The sequence below is a fragment of the Cygnus atratus genome, chromosome 1 (genome assembly GCF_013377495.2).
Source record: "Cygnus atratus isolate AKBS03 ecotype Queensland, Australia chromosome 1, CAtr_DNAZoo_HiC_assembly, whole genome shotgun sequence".
Taxonomy (NCBI): Eukaryota; Metazoa; Chordata; class Aves; order Anseriformes; family Anatidae; genus Cygnus; species Cygnus atratus.
The window spans coordinates 205,433,510-205,452,431 of record NC_066362.1 but is presented as its reverse complement, the minus strand read 5'-3'; the positions used below and the strand labels follow the sequence as shown (position 1 = coordinate 205,452,431).

Here is an 18,922-nt window from a genome sequence, read left to right as displayed (position 1 = left end):
CTCCACTCCCCATGTCTCATTAACTTCTCTCACTAAGCCAAAAGAACACGTGCTGTAGTAAAACACTGTAGAAACATATATTAATTAGTCTCTCTGAAAGTGCCTGTGACATCATTTATTTTCCCTGTACAGCTAAGAAAAGCTACTCACCTCCAGCCCTGGAGGTCCGTACAGTTTTTTTCCAGCCACTCATGTCCAGGCTACTAGCCCAGGCCATTGTAGGGACCTCTTGTGTTATAATATCAGCATTTTTGTTTGGTGGTGCCTTTGCCAGGTTGACCCTCAGGACGTGATGAACTGCCTCACCAGCCGGACGATAATCACCAGGGGTGAGACCGTGTCCACCCCTCTCAGCATGGAACAAGCCCTGGATGTGAGGGACGCTTTTGTAAAGGTAAACCTTAGGGCATTCCCTTCTGTCCCTGTTGATGTGATGAAGAAATCTGCCAGTTTTGAGACCAGAGCATCCACTGCGTGGGAAAAGTGTCTTGCATGGGGTCTGTGTGAGCTAGAATCACCAGGTGGCCTTAAATCTGTGTTGGCACTGGGATGTGCAAAGAGCTGAGATGGAACGAATCTAGATAGCCTGGTCCTCAAGGGATTTGCAGTCAGGACTTGAGACTGTCCATACTCAAAGGTGACCTCTCAAAGGAGCCAGCATCATGACATGACTTTGCATCAGCTTCAGGAAGATGTTCCAGCTTGACCTCCAGAATTAGGTCCTCAGCTACTATAAATCAGAGCAGCTCTTTCAACACCTACACCTGAATTTCAGGATTTGGGCATTTGTATAGAAGTGAAACTGTACCAATAAATAAAGCATGGTAATAAGGTTTAGAGGAAGCATATAGGGAAGAATCTAATTTTGGGATTTTGCTTTGAGTTGTCTTTAATCTAGGCTTTCAGGTCCATTGTCCTTGATCTACACAGTGCCTCAGGCAGCTTTAAACCACTCCAAAAGTCTGGCATAGCCATCCTGTTGGTCATTGTGTCCCTGGGGGCTGTCCAGTGCTTTAGGGGAGTCTGTGCCACTGTGGGTGAAGCGGTGCTGCAGACTAGTAGGGCAAACTGCTAACCTGTCTCAGTGAGCTCCATCTTCGGGACATTGCAGGGAATTTATGGGCGGCTTTTTGTGTGGATCGTGGAGAAGATCAACGCTGCGATTTACAGACCTCCTTCCCAGGAACTCAAAAGTGTCAGGAGATCCATCGGCCTCCTCGATATCTTTGGCTTTGAGAACTTCACCGTGAACAGGTATGGAGCCTGTAAAAGCAGAACTACGCCTTAAGCCTCCTTTACCACCCCAAGCTCACCCCTATACATGTATAATTTCTGTGACATTGTTTTGGGGGAGAAAAACAGATTAGCTGGACCACTATGGTAATTTTTAGCCTGTAGCCACCTTACTGAGTAGTTGACAAGGTTTGAGGACGTTGCTTCAAGCACAGGAGAGTGATGGAGAAAGATAGACTATGGTGCACCTAAACCAACCTTTCCTTGTCCTTCCTTCCACAGTTTTGAGCAGCTTTGCATCAACTTTGCAAATGAGAACCTGCAGCAGTTTTTTGTGCGCCATGTCTTCAAACTGGAGCAGGAGGAGTACAACCTGGAGAACATCAACTGGCAGCACATTGAGTTCACTGATAACCAGGATGCCTTGGACATGATTGCCATCAAGCCCATGAACATCATCTCCCTCATTGATGAGGAGAGCAAGTTCCCCAAGGTGTGTTTTGAGCTCAGCCCTCTTTCCAGTGACTCCCCTATTTTTACCCCCTTTATATTTGCATGTTGCCCCACTTTGAGAGGTCTGATCAGCTCCAAATCAGGAGCCAAGGAAGATATAACACACATTTGATATATCACACATTCATCTGTTGGTTACCTATTTGTAGTTCCTATTACTCCATCAGTACCACAGTCAAGCTTAAAAGAAATTAGAGTTTCTGATAGAATAATACACCTGTAAGGGGCTCTAGAATAGCCTCTGACTGAAAATTTAAGAAAAATAAAAAGTTAAATATACTCCTTCTGGACTATTTTGAATACAGCACAACACACCACAGATATTTGTTTTTCTGTACTTGAGTTATCCCCTCCAGCACATCTCTTGTCAAAATACATACACATTGCCCCATGAGGAAAAAAAAGAAATGCATTATTGATTGGAAAATGAGTATCATGGGACAAACCCTGATTAAACGTCAGATCTTTTCCTGTGTGCACAGGGGACAGATGGCACGATGCTACACAAGCTGAACTCCCAGCACAAGCTGAACACCAACTATATACCTCCAAAGAACAACTATGAAACCCAGTTTGGTATTAACCACTTTGCTGGAATTGTTTACTACGAAACAAAAGGTATGGGGTGGTTCCTAGGCACTGCAGGTCTCAGGGGATGTTCGGGGGAAGGTGAGCTGCTGCTGTGATGGAGTAGAGCTGGATGGCAGCCCGTAGTAGTATCAGTGTGCTCCATTTCTGGCTGTAATCCCTTGGCCTTTCAGCAGTGCCCATGAGCTGCAGAAATTTATGCTCTTTTGCTTGTGTGTCCCCTGGACAGAATTGCAGTGCTTTGCACCATGTGCATTTTTTACCCAGTCTTTGTCTTCCTTCTCTTGGTCTGTCTTTCTCTTCCCTCTCCACCATTTCTGTTCGGCTTTTCCTAATGAAATTTACCCAGGTCCTGGGTAAATTTCCCGGGTCCCTGCAATCCTGATTGCATGCGACCCTCATTATCTCCCCAAGGGAAGCCAGTAGACCCGTAACCCGGAGGGTGTGTCCAGGGCACATACTGGCTGTGTCACCTTGTGTCATGGACCTATGTGTTGTCCCATTATTCCTCCAGGTTTCTTGGAGAAAAACAGGGACACGCTGCACGGAGACATCATTCAGCTGGTGCATTCCTCAAAAAACAAGTTCATCAAGCAGATCTTCCAAGCAGATGTGGCGATGGTAATGCATGCAGAGGGCGGGAGAAGATCTTTGTTCACAGGGAGGAGTTTCCTGGAAGGGGGAAGAAATTGCACAGGGTCAGATTGCTCTGGCGCTCTTTGGGGTGTTTCAAACCTGTTACCATGAGCCAATAATCCAAAAATGTGAATGTGGTGGGTGTCACAGGTACAACCACCCTCACACCGTGCAGTTTGTGAAATGTTGTTTCTTGCTGTGATTGCTCTTCTACTACTTGTATAGGGACAAGAACAAAAAGGTTCGTGATTGTAGAGATCTGAGAGAGAAAGAGCCAGCCCTTATATATATTATAGAAAGAGCCATATATGTATTATATATAGAGAGAGCTTTATATATGTTACAGAAAGAGCCAGCCCTTATATATATATATTATAATATTCCAGATCTGCATATAATAGAGTGAGAAATGAAAACCAAATAGATGTTCTGAAGGAGCTGCAGATACAGCACTAAAATGATGTCAGGATAGGATTTTCCAAAGCAACCAAGTTTTTTAGTGATTGGAGCCCTGTTTCTAAGCCAATGCCACTGATGGTCCAAGGGACTTGGGGACTTTCAGGAGTGCCAAATAGATATAAGTGCTGAGCTCCTTTGACTGTTAAGGACAAGAAATATTTAAATTCCCCCAAAAAAATCTTAAAATAGGCTACAGGCACTTTTGCAAGGCTTATTCAAAACCCTTAGGCACTCAGCCTTGCTCCCTTTGAGATGAATGATCAATATCCTTCTGACTTTGTTAGGAATGAGATGAGGTCTATCAGCTCCCATCAAGCTACCAATTTCTATGACAATCCCAGTGGGTTTGGAGCTGTCCCCAGATGTGGTGTTCCCCTTGAACCGGACACTAAATCCCTTAGCATCAGTGATGCCGTTCCCTTTGCTTTTTATTGCTTATTCCTCGCCGCTTTTTATTTTCGACGCAAGCTTTGCAGTTCACCTTGGAAATGATTTCTTGCTTGTTTGGGCAGAGCAGAGTTGCACTCTGGGGAACTGAGGAGAGGGAGCTCTCAGGTTTGTGTAATTTTGCAGAACTCGTCATGGGGACTCCTACCAAGCTGTCCTTTGGCAAAATGTTGCAGCAAAATCAAGATGTCCACCTGGGCATTGTATAGGACCTCAGAACTGAGACCTTTTAAAACATCAGAGCACTTTTGGGGGATAACCCTTTTCTCTTATACTTCCAGTCACCGTGCTGTCATTAAGCACCTTCAGAATCTGTCCTGAATGGTGCTCCCCGTGCCTTGATGCTTTAATGATCTCTGCTTTTCTTACTTGAATGAGAGATTTGCAACCTGCCTGATATGGAACCAGAAGAGGAGTGAAGGTTCTGTCCCATCTCCCCTAATCATGCACCATGTTAGCGTGAACATGCTAAGAGAGAGCACAAATCCCTAAACACCATGAAAACAAAAGCATTCAGACAAGTAGGAGCTGACATAGGGCAAAGGTGATTTTACCACTGTTTTCCACCAACATTGCTTTGAACAGTGTCGGGTAAAACAACAGATTCAGTGGGAATTATCCATGGTTCCCCTGAGGAACCAGCCATCAGGGTCCAACAGCACTGCTTGCTCCGGGAACAGGTAGAAGGAGCAGGGGAGATGGAAATTGAAGATGAGAGATTGGTCAAGGGAAAAACATAGATCAGATCTGGGTGCTTTCCCATCGGTGAAAATTTCATTTCTGTAGAAGCTATCTGACTAAAATTAGGAGGGGAGGGGAGCAATTTCTTTAGGATTTTTGTGAAAATTTGTTTGTTTTGCTGGCATCTTCTAACCTAGTCAAAGGAGAGCAGGGATGCGCAAGGGAGAGGAGTAGGGTTGGCTGACCCTGGATGGATAGCTAGTGAGGTTAAAAGATAGAGAGGAGATGTTTCCAAGAAGTAAGAGCTGGACAGTGGTGGCTCCCTCAGCTTCAGGGATATGAATCTCGAGAGAGATGGGAAAAGCCAAGAGGGGGATGGCCAAAAATCCAAGAATTAGCACATTTTGTTCATGGGATGTTTTAACAGCTGAACCTCCAGGACTAACAAAGTCAGGCTCCCATTTCGGTTATTCCTTCTTTTCACTATTTGCTCTTCTCTGTCTCTGTTCGTTTTGTTGTTTTTGTTTTTGTTTTGTATGTTTTTTTGTTTGTTTGTTTGTTTTACCTGTGCTTCACATAGTTTCTCTGTGGCTATGCATCCAGCACTTTTGACCAGTCGCCCACACCCACACCAAAGGTAAACTGAATAAATGAGTTTCTCTGTTGCATATTTACCTCTCCTTGGTGAGAACTGTGCTTTTCTCATGTTGGTTTATTGCTCACCCTGTGTTATTTGTAGAGGATCCATTTCAAGTGATTGGCGTGATGAAGAGCATTTTTTAGGTCTTGTTGTGTAGCTACAGAAGTATGTGCCATTTGTTTGTAAGATTCAACTCAAAAGAGTTTTGTAATGATGGGAATTTGGTTTGGATAAAATCAGAACCAGCCCCAGACAAAGTTTTGGTTTTGTTATTCTGATATTTGAGTCATTTTAATTAACTTCAGATTGATCATGTGTGGGATTTGAATGTAATTTATCTTGGTGCCACCATTGGCTTCAGTGGGACATTAATCCTCAAAGCAGCTGCAAATCCAGCCCTGTTTTGCACTTTTGGGGCAGAAATCTGATGGCTCTGGTGCAAAGAGTGACTCTTGGATTGCATTTCTGCGTCGCTTGGAAATGCTGTCAGTCTCCAGGGTATTTCATGACTTGTGAGAGCTCAAATCTGAGCCTTCAAAGGCACGGTTAATATTGAACATTGGCATGCTCATCCCAACAGGCTCTTAGCACCTCTCTTCGTCTTTTCTGTTGCACCTCAACTCATGACTGGTTCTGATGGCTTTCCAAACCTTTCTTGCTAGATGTTTGGCCATAAAGTAGAGACGTGTGCTAAAGGTTTTGTGCTGTTAGCTTTGTGACTCTGCCCACATTGCCACAACAGTCTCCTGGTAGCCGAGGGATTCTGCTAGAGAGGGACCTGGCTTTCTAAATTCAGATCTTTGCATGGGCTGAATTTCAACCCTTCTTACCTCTGCATTGTCTCAGGGTGCTTGGATTTGGAATTCCAATGAGGGCGACCTGACCCAAAACGACCCCAAGCCATTTGTTCCAGAGCTGAACTCCTTCCCCTCCATATCACATCCGCAAGGTGTTTGGATAGCAGAATCTCACTGGGCCTTGCTCTAGGATTGTAGCAATGCCCCACACCAAAAAAGAAAATCCTTCCTGAATTAAGACACGGTGAAATGAAGCGCAGGAGAGAATTGTACAAAATCTCCCAGAAATTCTCATGCCAGTCTTTTTCTCTGATGACAACAGGAGACAGAGGGAAATTGGACAAGCAACACTGATGATTTCTAAGAGTCTTGTTCTTGTCATGACTGTTTTCATAATATAGCCTCAAGTTTTGTAAGTTTTCTAATGAATAATAATTGGTCGTATTTGTTAGGCACTGAGGCAAGGGTGGAACCACTAGGCCAAAGGAGACGTTCCATCAGTGAGTCGTATAAAATAGGGATTTAGCCCAAAATAGTGACACTTGGCACTGTTATACATCCAGTGTCAGATTTGTATCTCAAGGCACTTTCCAGACTGCACATCCCTGGGGACAGAGACCGTCTTTTCACCAAATGCCACCACAGAACCTGCTGTGAGGGGTCCTCAACTGTCAGTGCTCATCTGGAGGCCACCCCAGTGACATTTCCCACAGCAAACAGTAAGCTTCAGTGTCCTCAGACTTCAGAAAAAAAGGCTGACAAGCACGGTGTCCTGTTGGCATGGATCAGGACTGCAATCCACCATTTACAATCCTAAAGAGGTGCGAAGTTCCATAGCCCAGAGTCCACCTTCATCCGCTGACTACACAGGATGCAGCTGGGCTGAACTGGTTTTTGCTTTCGCAGCCCTAAATCAGTACCTAAATGTGTCCAAGACATCCAAGGGAGGAGTCAGAATAGGTCCCTAGAGATTTTACAGCCTCACAGAGATGTTGGGACGCGTCCTGATGGGATCCCCACTGGGGATCTCAGGCACCCTGTGCCAGGGGAATGTCCCCTTGTGTCCTGCTGCTGATGTCCTGCCTTGACTTTTTGTATTTTTGTGTTTTGTATTTTTGTATTTATGCTACTGCAAGCAGCCACATGTCTCTGCATCTTTAAAGCTAGGCTGAGGTGCCAAAAAGAAGCAGCACTGGAGCATGTCTGAATTTCATGCTGGGCTGCATGTCTTTCTGAACTTCTCTTCTGAGATGATGCTTCCCTGTGAATCTTGCAATTCTCTTTTTTGTCTTATTTTTCTCTTTTGCTTCTGTATTTTTATTTTTGTCCTTTGAGGCTGAGCGGTAACTCAGTGCCCCAGTCCAGGTTACAGCACCTGTGATTGCTGCTCCTCCTTCCCCATTATACACAGGTCTCATCCTCCTCGGGCTCTGTATGTACACTGATGAAGAGACAGGCTATGTCCCAAAAATGTTGCAGTCTCTATAAACCTCTATTTCCAGTTCCTCATTAGGCCATGTTAGCGGGCTGTTCTGCTCCTTTTTTCTGGCCGTTTTGTTGAAATAAGGGAAGAGGTGTGATTCTCAGGTGAGGCAGGAGGAACGCTGGCTCCAGCCTTGGCATCCTGTCCATGCAGGAGGAGGCTGATGTAAAATACACACCTGAGGTTTCATGACACATGGTTGGTGCCCACGGGGGCTGGTGCCTGCCGTGGAGGGATCTGTGTGCAAGTGTCAGGCCCAGGGATGGAGGGGACGAGCCATCCATTCACCTCCCAGGTCCATGCGAATGGATGGGGTGGTGCAGTCTGGCCAGGAGGAGCTGAGACCTCTCTGCTGATTTGGGTAGGAGACAAATTGTGGCCAGATTCCGCCCAGGAAGACACTTCTGGCCAGTGTCCCTTCCCTCCTGCCCTTCCCATCAAAAGGCTCTCAGGGTAAGGATGGAGATGACACCATTTTACCAGAGCTGGGTGCACGCAAGGAAGGACTGCAAGGCACCAGGAAGGCAGGACCTGCAGTCTGGGAGCAAACCACTCTCACATTCCCATGTAGGAGCCCCTGGTACGAAGTTTTGCATCCTTTCTACCACCACAGCTGAAAAATGACCTCTCCCAGACAAGCACAAACCTGCAAACCTGACAAACAGGCAGCTGCTTCCACCTCCCAGCCCCGCTCCTGTGTCTGTCACTGCTTCTTGTGACTGTCCTTCCTCATGGCTTAGAGGTGACCCCCCCTGCACAGAATTAGCTAAGTGGTAAGAAAGCATTAATCAACGCTATCCAAACTAAGATTCTTGCTGAAACAGCCCGTTCCTCATCAAATCCGTGACAAAACGTGAACACCAGGCTCTACAGTGCATTGCAGGTAGCAGCTGCATCCATTAATTACTTTAGATTCGTTAACAGTTTGTCCTTCAGGGGAGGATTTTGCTGGGAGAGATCACCGATAGCCCCACAAGCTCTCTTGGCCAAGAGGGCCAGGTTTTTCTGGTGTGCATGAGCTGGATTTTCTCTGCTCACGTTGCCTTGTTGGAATTCCATGACGATTTTGTGTTTGTGCTGACTGGGTTTGTCCTATCGCTGCGTCCAACCTGGGCTATGGAAATGCCTCCTTTATGGGGTGTGGGGACGTTGTCTGACTGCTGTAGGATGAAGCAGAAAGTTTTTAGCAAAAGAGGTCAAAATAAAACTCGCCGCCTTGCGAAACAGAGCAGCAAGATCAGTGCAAATGGGGACTTTGTGGCTCCACACGTGGCTTGACCACCTGCAAAGAAGAGGATGTTCGGAGGAAATGTGCATGAAAATCCTGCTGGAATCCTCCCTTTGGGAAATCTCTGGCCATCAGGTCATGTCACAGTGTGTCCTATTTTCAAGTTGGAGAGAGTTACAACTCTCTCCCCAAATCATCCCAAAGTTCCACCCTAAATCCTTTGGTCTAGTTAATTTTCTTTCCCAGACAAAACTCAGATCTTCCCTGTAGCACAGACTGGGGAAAACAGACCTCAGCAGCAATTTCTGGAGCTGTCCCAGAGTGTCCTGCAGCAAACATGCCCCTGGCTTGTTTTTCTGCCTCCAGGAGCCTCTGGAGGCTGGTCCAGGGTGCAGAAGATGGGTCAGACATGAAGAACAAGGACAGCGGGGTCAGCATCATTGTGCTGTGATGCACAGGGAGGGGGAAGCCCAAGCATCTCCCGAGGAGCAACCCTGGGCAAGTGCCTTGCCCCAGGCTGCAATACAGAAAATTTTGATGTCCTACATGAGGCATTTGGGAACCTGACTCACACAGGGAGGCTCGAGCAGGAGCAATTAAATTATGGCACTTTTCCTCAATGGGTACAGGCACCTGGAGCAAATCGCAGACTGTGTGCAACACAAGCAGAGCAGTCCGGGGACAAAGCCAGGTGCCGTGTGGCCCCAAGCCCTCTCCTCTCCCCATCTCTGCCACCTTGGGCATCCTCCACTGCAGCCCTGAAGCCTCGGCTCCCCGCCTCCAGCCGGAGGCTGCCGGGGACGAGGCCAGAGGGGAAAAGCTCTGTTATCCTTCCATTTCCTGAGCCTGCTCTGCCGCCGTTTTGCAGGGAGCGGAGACGAGGAAGCGCTCGCCGACGCTCAGCAGCCAGTTCAAGCGGTCCCTGGAGCTGTTGATGAGGACTCTCAGTGTCTGCCAGCCTTTTTTCGTCCGCTGTATCAAGCCCAATGAGTACAAGAAGCCCATGGTGAGTCCTGCTTTTCTCTCCTGGTTGCTTTTTTTTTTTTTTTGTACAGGATTATCCACAGGAGTTAATGGTAAAAGTCCCTCAGGCATCGGGGGAGGCAGGATTGACCCTGGGTGCTTAGAAAACAAACCCACAGCCCTTTCTGCAAGCAAAGGGGTCACCAAAGCTTGTGGAGGAAAGGCTGGCAAAGTTGGGCACTTTCTTTGCACCCCAAAACTTTTTTATAGGGGAGATACTTCCCCCACTTTTCTTCCCAAGGATGACCTCGAGCAATTCACCCTGCAGCCCTTTCCCCTATAGGAAATGCATCTGATTTCTATAGGGGGTGGGATCCTCCCTACCACCTGTAGGGCCCTGTGTCCGGCCCTATTGCAGAGTTTGACAGTCCCCTGAAAATGATCCCATTCCTGTGGGTGTTTTCTGCAAAACCTTTGTTTCTGAGGGACCTTATTTGGTTTTACCCATTAGATTCGTTTCAACTGTTTATTTTGATGTTGTTGTTTGATTTTTGTTTGTTTTTGTAACAATTGTGAAGGAATAGTTAAAAATCATAAAGAAAAAAAAAAAAAGGAAAAGGGAAATAACACAGAGGAAATGTACGAGGAATTACTTAGCTGTGATTCCCAGGGGAGGGAGGTTAGACTGTGCCAGATAGGATTATTACAACATTTTATCCGGATGAACAACCAACAGGCAATTCCCTCCACCATTCAGAGTACTCTTAAATGCAGCTACAGCAAGCCTGAAGGCAAAAAATATATATACATATTGCTCAGAAACTTAAAAATAATTGGCATCCAGTTAAAAGCGCTGCTTTTATTGTGTTTGCTGCAAAAGCAATGAACGCTCTGGGGACAAACTTTTATGAGCAAATGAAAGGAAAGGAGGTGGCTGCAGAACCACTGCCCTCTCGTGCAGTGACTCGGTGGAAGGGAGATGATGCTGAAAACCCCAGCCTCAGGATCACCCCCCTGCAGGATTGGACCCTGGAGCAACCTCGTGCTAGCCTCTCACTGCTCTTGATAGTGATAATTCTTGGGGAGGAACGGCTTGATTTAATAATCATTTCAGCTGTCTGTTTCTGTGAGTCATTTTGCCCATGCCTTTGTACTTCAGGAGCGAGCCAGAGGTGGAGTTTTATCTACTGTTAGCTAGCAAAGCTCAAATGAGTGGGAAAAAAAAAAGAAAAGCATGAAATATCAAATTTCAGAGCTGTTACATACAAACAGTGTTCAGTTGAGACTTATTTTTGCTCTTCAGTAAATCTAATATAGCACGGGGTGAAAAGTTTGGTGGCTCTCCAGGCAGTTTGTTGTCTCCTTATCCTGGTTTTGGTGAAAATTAAAAGGCAGTTAATGGCAAATTAAAGGAAGACTTCGGGTTAATATGAAACAAGATGTCTGAGCTGAGATTATCATCTGAGCTGAGATCAAACCAAAGCCTTGCTTTAGCACGTGGGTGATATTGAAAGATAGCTGCACATCCTGAACAGACATTAACAAATTATTCCTGATGCCCCGGCTTCAAACTGCTTTTACACCTGGATGTCTGGGATTCAGTCAGGCATTTTTCATCCTTCGTAGCAAATCTGGATTTGACCAGCTTTTACAAGCTCTAAGCTACAATATTCTGTTCACCCCATTTATTTACAAGACATTTAGTGGGATAAAAAACAGCTAGAAGCTTGAAAGAATCAGACAAAGAGAAATTAATCTCCCTGTTAAAGCAATGAGTGGATGAGTGAACACTGCATAAGGGACAGTAGTGCTACAAAATATGAAATGTGATTTTTTGCTAAATTCATTTTTGGCATGGTTTAGTAAAACAAAGGAAAAACGGCACACATAATGGGACACAGAGCTGTGCAGGGCGACTGCAAAAGAGAACTTTTTCTGGAAGTTCATTTTGTGTCCCAGGCTATGAAGGAAAGCGTACTGATAGTGATAGGAAATGGTATAGTGGGAAGTGAAAGGTCAGTGGAAAGTCCTGACTGTTTGTTACTTTCTGTTATTCTAAAACTTTTGCTTCCTTCTAAAATGTACTTTGGGAAAAAAAATAAAAATTGTTTGCATCGGGAGCTTATTTGCAAGCCCACAAACATGGTGCAGGGAGAGAGGAACGCACAACACCTTCCTCTGCACATATCCAGCCCCCAGTACCCACGTTAGACGAGGACAGCTTGAGTCCAAACCCAGATGATGCTACCTTCTGCCTTTTTCTCCCTCATCTGTTGTCTTCTCCTGGGATCAGGATCTGTCTCACTCCATTCCAGTCCTCTCAAAGTGGCTGCTATGACCTACTCCAAAAGCTACCGTCAGGACTGGGAACTTAGATGATGTATTTTAGATGCTCATATCTGCATGTGCTCATACTTTAGACAGCTGAAGGGAGGGCCTTTATTTTGCCTTTATTTTACACTGGGGCTAAACTCTGTTCTGATGCTTCCAGCAGACAACTTCAGGCTGCAAGAGGGTGTCCCGGGGGCTCCAGGATCCTCCCCAGTGCACTGAGGCACCAAGCCACCAGCAGGGATTTTTCTGAGCCTCCCTTCACTTCAGCAGCCAGCTATCAGCATCCCTAATTCTTCTCTCTGAGGTGCCCCAAGCAAAGGAGAGCAGCCAGGTTCATTAGCAAACATCTGCAAGGACTGCATTGCTTTGCAACTGCCCGCTGCTTCTCAGGAGCAGCCATGGGCACTGCTCTGAGATTTGTCCCTTCCCTAAAATCCTCTGCTGGTCTCTGGTCTGAGCTGTTCATTTTTACCTCCTTGGATGTCTTCCTGGGTATAGGGGGTGGTTTAAAGATACCAGGCTGAGCTCAGGGCTGAGGCATCTACAAGGCTGAACTCCTCTTCTGTGTGACTTTGGGGAGCCACATGTCCTAACTCAAAGGGTGTAGGCACTGTAAAACCTTTCGGTGTCCAAGCCTTTACTGATCTAGTCCTTGGCTTCCTCTGCCTTCAAAATGGCACTGCCCTGACTGCTGTGATCATGCTGGTGAAGCTCAGAGCTGCCAGCAGAAGTCAATGACCACGAGTGGTCACTACAAGGGTGACTGTGGTGTGGTCTCACCTTCCCAAGGTGATGTTCACCATTGCATTGTGTCCTCTAGTTCTTTCTGTCCCTTTTGTAGCATGTAGGACATATCAAGTTCTGCAAAGGATAATTAAATAAAAGGGGAAAATATTCTAGGATCAGGCCCGTAACAGCCAAGGCTCCTATAGCCTTGGGTCCACCAAGTGAAGGGTTTGGGTGGGTGCATGACTTCATTGCACTACACAGCTCCTATGGCCAATCCAGGCCAAGATGTGCAATCAAAGCACCAAGTCCTGTAACTTCCCCAGCTGTTTGACCGGGAGCTGTGCGTCCGGCAGCTGAGGTACTCGGGGATGATGGAGACCATCCGGATCCGCCGGGCTGGCTACCCCATCCGCTACACGTTTGTGGAGTTCGTGGACCGGTACCGCGTGCTCATGCCCGGCGTGAAGCCAGCATACAAGCAGGTGAGTACCTTTTTCCATTGCAAACACTTACTCTCTGCTGGTCTCTATGGAGGTATTTATGGGGAGTGCATCCTTTCCAAAAGTAATCATGTAACATCAGATTCCCAGATGCTGTGGTGGTGCTCTGGGCTTTAAAAAGTGGAGGAAAAATTCTAGGGACAAGGAGCTGAGTACCAAGGGGCCATATTCAGCCCATCTCACTCACCCTAAATGCGGCGAGAAGCTTATTAGCAGAAAACTGCTGGAAATGAGACCAGAAATGGCCATCATTGAGTAGCAGGGGTGAGGATGGTCCTGGCGAACACCACCCCGCTTCCCACCAGGGCGACCTGCGTGGGACGTGCCAGCGCATTGCTGAAGCAGTGCTCGGGAAGGACGACGACTGGCAGATCGGCAAGACAAAGATATTCCTGAAGGTATGGGCACTCTGCGTCCCCCCTGCCATCTGGGACCCTTGCCCGTGAAGGGGTCTCCTACCAACCCCTTTCCATCGCAAGATGTGTCCCTTATCCGTGGTCTCTGGCCTGGCCTGGCAGGAGGCAGAAAATGAGCCAAGGCAGGATATTTGGGGCCAGTTTAGGAAGCAGTGGGCAGGAGGAAGTCCTGACACTCTGCCAGCACTGATGCATGCGTGGAGGCAGAAATAGTCACGTTCAACACATAGCCTTTTCCCTCCTGGGCTGTGACGCACTGTCTCATCTCCTGCCTTCACCCAAAAGGCACAGCAGCAGGAGGGATGTCCACGCAGAGCCCTGCAAAGAGGGGGACTGAGAGCACAACAGACTCACTTTGGTTTTGCAATGTCCGTGCACGATACAAGATGTGCCTACAGCTTCCCTCTCTGCATCAGTTTGGCTATCATGGAGCAGCCCAGCATTTCAGCTCCCCATGAGATGAGAGCAGCCACTTCCCATTCACACTCCTTGCTCCTTACAAACCCATTCCTGCATTGCCCCTGGGAGAGGAAGCTGAGCTGGCCAGGGACCAGGATGGAAGCAAAGCTTTCTCTCAAGCAAAAATCTCTGCAGAAAACCCTGGTGGCTCATATCTAAATAACCCCCCCAACCCATCTCCAGCACGAACACCCTCATCCCTTCCCTACAAGCTGTTCCTACTAGTCGCTCTTTCCAGTGCTTGTTATCAAGATCTCACAGCTGTTAGGGCAGGAAATGGAGAAATTGGGAGGCCCTGAAGGGCAGCGTGAGGTCGAGCAAAGCAGGAAACGTGCAGAGTTGCCTCCACTGCACCCAGCATGGCAGGGCTCAGCATGCTGCAGCCAGGAAAGAAAGTGGAGTTTGGTGTGGGAGGAATCAAAAGAAAGCTTAGGCTGGTGCATCTGAAAGTTTCAGAGCAAGGAAATTCCATGTAATAAAGCCTTTTTGTCCTTGGGTGTGGAGGCATTGCAGCTTTTGCTGGAGGAAGCAAAAGGGTTTGTTTCCAAATGTCTCCAGTGCTCCTGGGAGCTGGTCCCATAGCGGAAGGTATTAGCTGAGAGCTTTGCATGGAAGACCAATGTAATTTGAATGCTTTCAGACTATAAAGCATTATATATCTGTCTTCTTCCTGCTCTGGTTCACTTGGGAATGAAGACAGTGGATTGCTAGGATTAGGATATATCTATATTAGGATTTCCCCAGAAAATAGGTGGGGTATGTTTGGGAAGGAAAATGTCCCAAGAGTTTATTTTGGACATCTTCTCTGGGGAAGGGCCTCATAGCACCCTGCCAGCCACACCTAAATCAGAGAACCATCGAATCACCGAATGGTTTGGGTTGGAAGGAACCCTGGCCAGGGCCTTACCACCCTCAGAGGGAAGAATTTCTTCCCAACACCTCCCCGAAGCCTCCCCCCTGCCAGGCTCCAGCCGGTGCCCCTCGTCCTGTCTCAGCCCTGACCAAGAGTCCCTCCCCAGCTTTCCTGCCCCCCCTGCAGGCCCTGGCAGGCCGCTGGCAGCTCCCCCCGGGGCCTTCTCTTCCCCAGGCCCACCACCCCCAGCTCTCTCAGCCTGGCCCCACAGCAGAGTCCAGCTTCTCACCCACCACCACACCCAGGTCCCTCTCCTCAGGGCTGCTCTCCAACCATGCTCTGCCCAGCCTGGAGTTGGGCTTGGGATTGCGCCGCCATGCTGCAGGACCTTGCACTTGCACCACCTCAAGCAGATGGAGATCTTCTGACATGGTTGTTGGTTCCTCCCTCAGGATCACCACGACATGCTGCTGGAGATTGAGAGGGACAAAGCCATCACAGACAAAGTCATCCTCATCCAGAAGGTCGTGCGTGGGTTCAAAGACAGGTAGGTGTGAGACCTGCTAGCTCCTGGAGGTGGGCTAACAAGCAGCTCTTGGGGGAAACGTTGCTCCCTCCATGCCTGTCCAACCTGCCCTGACTTTAGCTGGGGAGAGGGGACTTGGCACTCAGCTGCAGTAAGTATTGGAGGAAAATAGTAAAAGAAACCAGAGGAAAACAGTATTAGTTGCCTCAAAAACGGACAGAATAGGACCTTCTCTCCCTGTTCAGTGTTGACTTCAGCGGAGCTGATGCTTGCTACATCAACACAGTAGTGGGACTCTGCTGAAGGCAGTGCTAAGCCTCCAGTCTTATGGGAACCCCACAAGGCTGTAATGGGGTTATCAGGTCCTCCGTAGCAACTAACAGTGTTCTCCACAAAGCCAAAGGAGCTTTTTACAAGCTCCCTTTGTAAACTGGTTGCCACAGACCTGGGAGGAGGGCAAGTAAACGGACCTTTGGAAGCTCATGGCACAGTTGTGGAGGGCAAGGGGGAGCCACAGCCACGTCCATGCTTCATGCACAGACAAGGGACAGGAACACTTCTTGGGGCTTTGTGCTCTTTGTCTGAGCTATGGCTGTAATTTAGGCTGGGCCTTAGACTTTGAGAAAAAGTCACGTGCCAAATAACTCTGAGAAGCCTTGTCACCTTATAGAATGATAGATTCACCAAATGGTTTGGGTTGGAAGGGACCTTAAAGACCACCTAATTCCGACCCCTGCCATGGTCAGGGACATGTCCCCCGAGCCCAGGCTGCCCCCAGCCCTATCCAGCCTGGCCTTGGGCACTGCCAGGGCTGGGGCACCCCCAGCTCCTCTGGGCAGCCTGGGCCAGGGCCTCAGCGCCCTCAGAGGGAAGAATTTCTTCCTTATCTTCAATCTAAACCTGCCCTCTTTCATTTTAAAGCCACTCCCTCACTACGCTCCCTGATAAAGTCTCTCCCCATCTTTCTTGTAGGCTCCCTTTAGGTACCAGAAGGCTGCTATAGGACCTCCCCACAGTAATCCTACAGAAACTTCCAAGACCTCCTGACGCTTTTGTCCCCGGGGTGTCTAAGCACAGGACCAGACCAGTCTAAGCAGCACGCAGGGAGCAGACGAGGGTAGCAGGGTATAAGTTTGTGTTTACAAAACACAGTGAGACACAGTGAGAAAGTGAGAGAAATTCTTAAAGGCTGTCAGGAATTATGGTCTATCCTTAGTCTACTTAAATAAGATTTAGAAGTGAAGCAACTGTTGCAATGAGAATCAGAATTTAAAAAAAAAAAAAAAGTTGCATGGTTTGGTTTGCTTGTTTGTAAAAAATGTAAATAAATGTAAATGTAAACAATGTAAATAAAGCTTAGCCAAACAAACCTGTTTCATAGTAATTCTGTAAAAATAAATTATCCAGTAATTGATATTAATTACAAGTACAAGTCAGTGTGGTAGCAGTATTAGTAGCTAGGGGAAGCAGATTTAAAATTTTGTTCCTTTTTTTTTTCCCTACTAAAATCTTATTTTTGACATCTAAAAGAACAGAAATAATGACTAGTAAGGACTTTTATATATAAAATTCAGACATGTTACTGAAATTAATATAATATTCTCATGTTCTTGAATAATTATTACTATTTTTTATTGCTTTTATTGCTTTTATATTTTATATATTGCTTTTATATATATTTATATATATATTTATATATATATATGCTTTTATATATCATATATTGCTATATTGCTTTTATATTTTATTTTATTGAATAATTATTGCTAGTTTTTGTTATCCATATAGCTAATATATTTTGGTAGCAGGGTGGTGTTGCTGGAGTTTACTCTTGATAGTTTAGAACATTTAGATAATTTATATCCATTTGCAGGTGGCTGGGATGGAAGCAGGGAGAGCGGACAGGGAGGCAATTTCAGAGGAAAGAAGAGGTTGCGAGGGGGGACTATTGCAGGGACTATTACCAATATCTCCTGCTCCACCCATTCCCATGTATGAGCCTGTGGAGATCTGTCAGAGAGCGCCTCTACAGACCTTTCTGTAAAGGCAAAGAATGTTGGGGAGGAGGTATTTTCAGGCCAAAAATGTAGAGTTTACTCCACCCAGTTGCTCAATTTAAAGTCTCCAAAGAATGAGGCCCTGGAGATGATAATTTGGAGATGATAACTGTCCAACCACAGACACAAGTGATGAAAATGCCTTTTCAGGTCCAATTTCCTGAAAGTGAGAAATTCAGTCCTGATGATTCAGAGATACTGGCGTGGACATAACTGCAGGAAGAACTATGGCGCTGTAAGTATGTGGGTGCTTCTTCACACCTGTATCTTCCTCCCTCTTTCAGGTGGGACCTAAATTAGAGTGTCCTGGTTCAATCTGCCCCACTGGGTTGAGATGTTTAGGTTGGCAGGATGAATGGAATTGTGCTTTTGATGCTTTGCCTTCTCATCGAAGAGAGCACCTAACCATCTTCTCACTGACCTTTTTCCTCATAACTTAGATGTCAATTATACCAAATGGTCACTTGGTGTTTTAAAAGTCTTCCCACAGTTTCCAGGTGACTGAAAACTCAGAAGCAGCTTCCTCTAAAAAATGGACTCCATCTCCAGGTGTGACCAAATCTGCAATTAGGGCTTTCTCCCAGCCTCTCCTCAGCCCAGTCCATGGCCCTCTTTTCTTGCTGTTTTAGCTGCCTCTGATCTAACACTGGGTCTGTTGGGAAGCATGCTGGGGTCCAAAGTGTTCGATATCATCCTCAGAGACAGCAACATGATAGGAATAACCATTTCCAGACTGCTCAGGGTGTTGCCTCCTTCCACAGAAGAGGTCATTGGCTACCAGGCAGGAGGTCTGCAGGAGCAGTGATTAGCAGGGAAACCCATAGGAGGTGCTGGAACTCCATGGGAGCAGCCTCCTGGCATGTAGCTACCTTGATATGAGGAACCAGACCTCCTGAAGCCTCTTAAAGGGAGAAACATTATCACTCAGTGGGGAAGAAACTCCCTTCATCCTCCCTCAGCTTTGAATCCATGCAGCAGCTGGAGGGCTTCGTTTCTCCACCTTCTTGGAGAACCTCCCTCCTGAAGGCTTGTCCTGGAGGGAGCTGATTTCTTTTTAGCAGCCACGAAGGAAGGAGATTAGTGAGGGAAACCTGTTTAGGGTGGACAAGCCTGTGGGCTGTGATGGACTGGTTTCATCCCGCTCCCTCTTGCAGATGCGGATCGGCTTCCTGAGACTGCAGGCCCTCTACCGATCCCGTAAGCTCCACAAGCAGTACCACATGGCCCGCCGGCGCATCATCGAATTTCAGGCCCGGTGCCGGGGCTACCTGGTCCGCAGGGCTTTCCGCCACCGCCTCTGGGCTGTCCTCACCATCCAGGCATACGCCCGCGGCATGATCGCCCGAAGGCTCTACAAGCGCCTCCGAGGAGAGGTGAGTA

At 47.1% G+C, this 18,922-nt stretch overlaps 1 protein-coding gene across 2 annotated transcripts in view; it reads left to right on the top strand.

Moving 5' to 3' along the window:
* Window positions 1–18,922, top strand: part of MYO7A (myosin VIIA) — a 62,528-nt gene that overhangs the window by 16,283 nt on the left and 27,323 nt on the right. Inside the window, exons 11-22 of one of the 2 annotated variants that reach the window (XM_050712003.1) lie at window positions 275–394; window positions 1,112–1,254; window positions 1,516–1,726; window positions 2,229–2,364; window positions 2,849–2,955; window positions 5,138–5,194; window positions 9,574–9,711; window positions 13,055–13,213; window positions 13,537–13,629; window positions 15,412–15,506; window positions 17,693–17,777; window positions 18,697–18,915. In XM_050712003.1, the coding sequence (XP_050567960.1) occupies window positions 275–394; window positions 1,112–1,254; window positions 1,516–1,726; window positions 2,229–2,364; window positions 2,849–2,955; window positions 5,138–5,194; window positions 9,574–9,711; window positions 13,055–13,213; window positions 13,537–13,629; window positions 15,412–15,506; window positions 17,693–17,777; window positions 18,697–18,915 (1,563 nt within the window). The remainder of the gene's footprint in view (window positions 1–274; window positions 395–1,111; window positions 1,255–1,515; window positions 1,727–2,228; window positions 2,365–2,848; window positions 2,956–5,137; window positions 5,195–9,573; window positions 9,712–13,054; window positions 13,214–13,536; window positions 13,630–15,411; window positions 15,507–17,692; window positions 17,778–18,696; window positions 18,916–18,922) is intronic. The other variant, XM_050712007.1, reaches the window with a different exon arrangement.